This window comes from Notolepis coatsorum, assembly GCF_963971535.1.
Source record: "Notolepis coatsorum genome assembly, chromosome: 4".
NCBI classification, from domain to species: Eukaryota; Metazoa; Chordata; class Actinopteri; order Aulopiformes; family Paralepididae; genus Notolepis; species Notolepis coatsorum.
The window spans coordinates 6,097,269-6,104,009 of record NC_140168.1 but is presented as its reverse complement, the minus strand read 5'-3'; the positions used below and the strand labels follow the sequence as shown (position 1 = coordinate 6,104,009).

At 43.9% G+C, this 6,741-nt stretch overlaps 1 protein-coding gene across 1 annotated transcript in view; it reads right to left on the bottom strand.

Moving 5' to 3' along the window:
- LOC311227627 (calmodulin-regulated spectrin-associated protein 2-like) overlaps window positions 1-6,741 on the bottom strand; it is a gene marked incomplete at its 5' end in the record, with an annotated part of 129,061 nt that overhangs the window by 94,813 nt on the left and 27,507 nt on the right. The window contains one exon of the mRNA XM_084313350.1: window positions 3,082-3,341. Within this exon, the coding sequence (XP_084169476.1) occupies window positions 3,082-3,341 (260 nt within the window). The remainder of the gene's footprint in view (window positions 1-3,081; window positions 3,342-6,741) is intronic.

Here is a 6,741-nt window from a genome sequence, read left to right as displayed (position 1 = left end):
ATTGTACCCATTCTGCAATCTGTTAAATAAAGTTTTCATTCATTCATTCATTCATTCATTCATACTTATACAAGAGACGCAAATTATATTACGCATTGGATATAACATAACGTACATTATGTACCGTTTCTCCTGCGGTCGATTAATACTTTATTTACATTTTCTGACTGTGTTGGTAAGAGAGAGAGAGAGCTGTATATTAGTGTGTTCTACTGCATGTGTGTGTGTGTATGAACGTACCCCATTAGGGCTGAGCCCGAAGCCTGTTTTTGGGCTTCGAACTTCGTCAGGGTATTTCGAACGGACGTTCGAACCTTTGTTTTTAAAAATAATTAAAAAAAAGAAAAAAAAAACGAAAAATTCAAACAAAGTAATGTTTTTAATAATATCCTCAACTAAATCCTCAATTTGAATAAATTGATTAATCTGAGTCTTTCTTTTTTATTAAATCAACTTTCTTTATTGAATATAACTCATCAGTTTTAATACTATAATATTAGTGTAGCCTAATCTTTATCTGCAACTGTGAAGAAAAACTCCATTGGTTTAAACAGAATGAATAGACACATAAAAAAGATATATATATAAAAAAAATCTTTTAGAATGACATTTTATAATAAAAATTAAAAATTCAAATGTTGATTTAGACATTCGAATGACAACGTAACGAACGAACGAAGGTCCGAATGTTCGAACGTTTGGGCTCGGCCCTAGACCCCATCTAGCCCACAGCTTCTCCCACAGGACTTGAGACGTGTGTGGTGTTGCCAGCAGGAATGGGTGAGATGTGCACAGTCAGCGATGTACCAGCTACACAAGGAGGAGCTCTGTTCACGTGTAACTGTGTACGTTTTGGGGGAAACTCGTGGTGACTTGGCCCCGTCTGATGAGTGTGTAGTGGGGCCGCCACAAAATAAATACATGTAGCTCCACGGGGAAATAGGGTTGGGCCACCGTCCAGCAGCGATGGTTAACACAGTCATCGACCACCGAGCCCAGCATTGTGATTCAACCCACCCCCCCCCCCCCCCTGTCCACACTTGGGTGGAAAGAGAGAAAGAGCGGGGGGGGGAAAGGGGCACTTTTTCAAAGATAATTCTCAACATCTCCTGCAAAACATGTGAGTTAACCCTTTCACTACCACACTACAGAAGGTTACCCCTTTCACTACCACACTGAATTTAATTGTGCAATGTCTGTGGGGAACCCTGTGAAAGGTTAACCATCTGTAGTGTGGTATAGTGAAGGGGTTAACCTTCGGTAGTGTGTGGTAGTGAAAGGGTTAACCCTTTGTCGGGTGGCAGTGAACGGGTTAACCTTCTGTATTGTTGCAGTGAAAGGTTAACCCCTTGGTAGTGTGGTAGTGAAAGTTCAGTTCAGTTCAGTTCAGTTCAGAGTTTTTATTTGCCACATGGAATAATACAATCATAGTTTCTTCATTAAAAAATCATAAGTAGCCATTCCATGGACAAAAGGAGCAGGAAGAAGAATAAATCTTATAATTACCTGCCCCTTATTCCTAAACTAACATGTATTTTCTTAATGGTCGGCGTATAACCTTATTTACACAATAATCATTTATACCATTATAAAAGAAACACAATCCACAGTTAAACAAGAAAATTTTAAATAATAATAATAATGATAAAGAATAAAAAAGAAAAGAAAGAGAAGAGAAAAAAAAGATCTCACTATCACTACTAAAGGGTTTAAAGGTAAATGTTTCTGCCTTTTAGGGGCTGAAAAAAAGGCATTTCAGAAAGGCCAGGTGAGAAGGTGAGGAAAAGTAAGGAAAGGCCAGGTGAGAAGGTGAGGACGGGCTGTGGAGACACGGTGGACACAGTTATGCCGGTAGACACCGTCCAACCCTAACGGGAAACACGACCACGTGTCCATAATATGCAGCCTGATAACCTGCAAAATGCTGCAGGACTGACTGAGCTCAACTCCAAATGAAACAACCTATTATAATTTATAAACACTTTCAGTCGGGCATGAAATTGAAAATTTCAGTTTGGTTAATGAAATTTGTTTGAATGTATAGCCTATAGGTGGCCCTATGTACACAGATGATCACATCAGACTGGTCTGATGAACGCATTTCATCCACACACACCCCGCTGGCAACGTGCACATTAAGATAATTAAGCCTATTGGCACGTGAGGTTCTGATATGATTTGATTAATATTATCCGCATTCTTTTTATCCCACTTTATGCTTTTGCTCTTGCTGCTTGTTTTACACCGATTTTATGTCTTATTGTTACTGATTTTTTTTTTGCCGAACCACTGCTGCCTGGGCACAGTGATTTCATCGCCTCAAAAGCCCTGTTGCTTTTTGAAAAACGCACACCTACTTCCTGATCTATCCCTTGCAATACAAAAAGTTTTTACTTTTCTTTTTTGTACTTAAGTACATTTAAAAGTAGAACTTCTTGACTTTTACTCAAGTGTGTTTTTAGCCAGATACTCTGACTTTTACTTGAGTAAGATTTTGAGACGGTACCCATACTTTCACTTAAGTATCATTTCTGGGTACTTTTTACACCCCTGCTTCACAATAAGAGCGAGGCCAACATACTTCACAATAAGAGAGAGGCCAACACGCTTCACAATAAGAGTCTGGTGGAGGCCGGAGCGAAGCCAACATACTTCACAATAAGAGCGAGGCCAACATACTTCACAATAAGAGCGAGACCAACATGCTTCACAATAAGAGTCTGGTGGAGGCCGGAGCGAGGCCAACATACTTCACAATAAGAGCGAGGCCAACACGCTTCACAATAAGAGTCTGGTGCAGGCCGGAGCAACGCCAACACACTTCACAATAAGAGCGAGGCCAACACGCTTCACAATAAGAGTCTGGTGCAGGCCGGAGCGAGGCCAACATACTTCACAATAAGAGTCTGGTGGAGGCCGGAGCAAGACCAACATACTTCACAATAAGAGTCTGGTGCAGGCGGAGCGAGGCCAACATGCTTCACAATAAGAGCGCCCCCCCCCCCCCCCCCCCCCCGGTAGCGGCAGCAGCACTCACCATGTGTATGGGCGTGTCGGTGAGGTCTCCCCCCCCCCACTCACCATGTGTACGGGCGTGTCGGTGAGGTCCCTCTCGGTGACCAGCCGGTCCCGGTCGGTGACGTACAGCCCCTTCTGTGCCAGCGCCTGCACCACGGCGTTGTGCCCCAGCAGCGGGCGCACGGCGTCGCTGCGCAGGATGAGGCTGCCCGCGCGGCAGTAGAGCTCGGCGGAGCGCAGCAGGCGGGCCACCGGGGGCTTCAGGTGCTCCTGGTGGTACTGGTCTCGGTAGAACGGCTCCGCCAGCTCCTCCGGGACGGAGTCTGTGGGGGGGGGAGAGGGGAGGGGGGGGGGGGGGGGGGGAGGGGAGGGGAGGAGAGGAGAGGGGAGGAGAGGAGAGGAGAGGAGAGGAGAGGAGAGGAGAGGAGAGGAGAGGAGAGGAGAGGAGAGGAGAGGGGAGGAGAGGAGAGGAGAGAGGAGAGCAGAGGAGAGGAGAGGAGAGCAGAGGAGAGGAGAGGAGAGGAGAGGAAAGAGGAGAGCAGAGGAGAGGGGAGGGGAGGGGAGGGGAGGGGAGGAGAGGAGAGCGAGGAGAGAGAAGAGCAGAGGAGAGGAGAGGAGAGGAGAGCAGAGGAGAGGAGAGGAGAGGAGAGGAGAGGGAGGGGAGGGGAGGGAGGAGAGGAGAGGGGAGGGGAGGGGAGGGGAGAGGAGAGGGGAGGGGAGGGGAGGAGAGGAGAGGGGAGGAGAGGAGAGGAGAGGAGAGGAGAGGAGAGGAGAGGGGAGGAGAGGGGAGGGGAGGAGAGGGGGGGGGGGTTAGAGATGTGCTCTGATATTGGTATAAATAGCTGGATTGGGGTATCGGTAAAAAATATATATATCGGATTTATTTTTATTTTTTATATATAAATAAAATAAGAAGTAACCATTCAGTACATTTATATTATCTATGTGTTAATTGTGTTACATTAGTTTCACTAAGTTAGGAAAGTAATGTTTTAAGTCGAGCCTGATGTTGCCTTGCTGCACAAAGAATGATCCCAGTCTCTTCCACACAGTGACAGTGAGGCGTACAGTTTATTAAATGAATGAATGAAGTTTATTTTCTGTCTTTGTTTACAACAAATCAAAAACACACTTGTGATCCTTTACAATTCTTAAAAACTAAGTATATTTTAATATAAAAAAAAAAAAAACGTGGATTACAATGGGTATCGGATCGGTATTGGTATTGGCCGATACCCAAACCCAGGTATCGGTATCAGGACTGAAAAAGTCGGATCGGTGCATCCCTAATTTGAATCGATACCGGTACCCACGGTACCCTTTTTCCGGTACTTTAGTCTCTAAAAATGTAATCTACCTACCTCAGTTAAAAAAATTTAAATCCAAACTTCAAATAATTTATTATCATAATATAATATATAATATTGCAGCGAGCGTTGTCTGCATCTAGCTTTGTAAAGTGTAAACCACACTTGCGAGCGTTTTCGGCTCGCCATCGCCCCGACTACTTTGTTGTTGTTGAATCAGTGGTACCATTAAAAGTACATAATTCGGTCATTTTTATCTCTAATATTTAAGTTTCAAGTTTGTTTATTATTTGTCATAGTAAAATACAGAATACTTTATCATGAAATGCTTTTTTCTGTATGAGCCCCTGGGAGTGTGCTAGATAAATAGATAAAAAGTATAAAATGGAAAAAGTCAAAAGTACGTCAAATAAAGTGTTCAGTCAATATACATATATATACATAAATAATACAGAGTAAAAAGAGTAACAGTGAGATACAATACAGAAATGGGATGAGGTACAAACTTAGGGTAAGGTGCAATGAGTTATGAATTGTAGTGCAAATCTCTTTACTACTCAAATATAAAGTGTGTTAAAGTGTCTAAAGTGAGTAAAGTGGGTGATAAGGTGAGTGTTTGTTTAAAGTGAGTGTGTGCATGTGGATGTGTGTGCTGTGAGTGTAGATGATGGTTTGTTACATAGTGTTATTGTTCATTGAGCATCCTGGGGGATAGAAGCTCCTTCTGAGTCTCTCTGTACCGGCCATGAGGCTCCGGTAGCGCTTGCCTGACCGCAGCAGTTCAAAGAGGCAGTTGTTTGAGTGACTGTGCAACTCCTACCACTCAAGTGCAATATCCATAAGTGCAATACCCACCCACTACCGTCTGACACTGTGACTGTTATTATTTTGTATATTGTTGTTATTTTGTATATTGTTGTTATTTTGTGTATATTGTACAGTATTGTAACATTTTTTTATTGTATAGTATTTTATGTTTCTCTTTTATTACTTGTGTGATCAGATTTTACATTTGCTTCTTGTTATGTATGTTTGCTGTGTTTTTTTTTGGAGCTCCTATTTATCTGCTGTAACATGAATTGCCCAGTTTGGGACATACAGTACTAATAAACTTGACCTTGACCGTGACCTACTGTGAGGGCTGCGTCATTACTTTTACCAACCCATTTCCAGTTCCGCATTGTGTTCCGCGATCTGATTGGCCACTGACGTTTCTGGTCATGTGACATCTGCGCCAATCGTGTGCCGCCTGTTTCTATCACCGGTTAAGCTTAGGCGACTCTTTCGAAGTTGGTTAAGGTTAGAGTTTGTCTTTAGAGCAGGGGGCGATAGAACACCAGCCCTGATTCCAAACTCTAACCTTAACCAACTTCGAAAGAGTCGCCTAAGCTTAACAGTGATAACCTAGGCGTTAGGTAGTTTGCAGGCTGTTCGAGGCGGAAATAGGCGCAGAAACAGGCGTCACGCGATTGCCGCACATGTAACATGACCAGAAACGTCAGTGGCCAATCGGATCGCAGAACGCGAACGCGGAACTGGAAATGGGTTGGTAAAAGTATAGACGCGTGAGGGCTGGGTAAGGAACTGCATGCTTCCCAACGAGGGGGCGTGCCGACATTCTACCTCACGCACCTGAGAGTCGTTGGCAATCAGCTCGTCGGGAGACTACAAGTACTGCCGACTGCCTTCCACTCAATGCCAGGTCGTTCTGTACGCTACCATCTACCGCCGCGCTCCTGGTGTGAGACATCGGCATCGCTCTCTATGCTTCCACGGGAGGATTCCTATGTTCTCACTGGGAGACGTCGTGCCATCTTGTTGCTACCATCTACCGCCGTGTCTCTGGGGTGAGACGTTGTGCCATCTACTGCCCTACTCTCTCTCCGTGGGCCTCGTTCCTGGTGTGAGACGTCGTCATCGCTCTCTATGCTTCCACGGGAGGATGTCTATGTTCTCACTCCTTTTTTCATGGACCCTTTCACTTCATTCATGGACTCTAGAATATTCACCAGTGTATTTTTTTTCTCCCTTAAAGGACAGTGCCGCTTTTTGTTTGTGAATAAATTATGCCCAGTTTTTGGCTAACTCTCATACCTGTCTTGTGTAGTGCTATTGGGGTCGCATACAAACCTACTGCACCTTAAATTTGAGTCCCAAATCTCATTGTATGGAATGTATGCAATATAATGACAATAAAGTACAATCTAATCTAATCTAATCTTCTCTGCAATGGGGAGAGAGGGTAACGTTTAGTTATAGGCACTTTTGCCATACTGCCGATACTAAACTTCAATACCGTGTGTACCAATCTGAGGTGTTACAGGATAGATTCCAAACATTTGTTAGGGGTCGCTGGATAAAATGTAAAACTATTCAAAATATCATCTTTTTTTTCCACCATTATAGAGAGCTGACA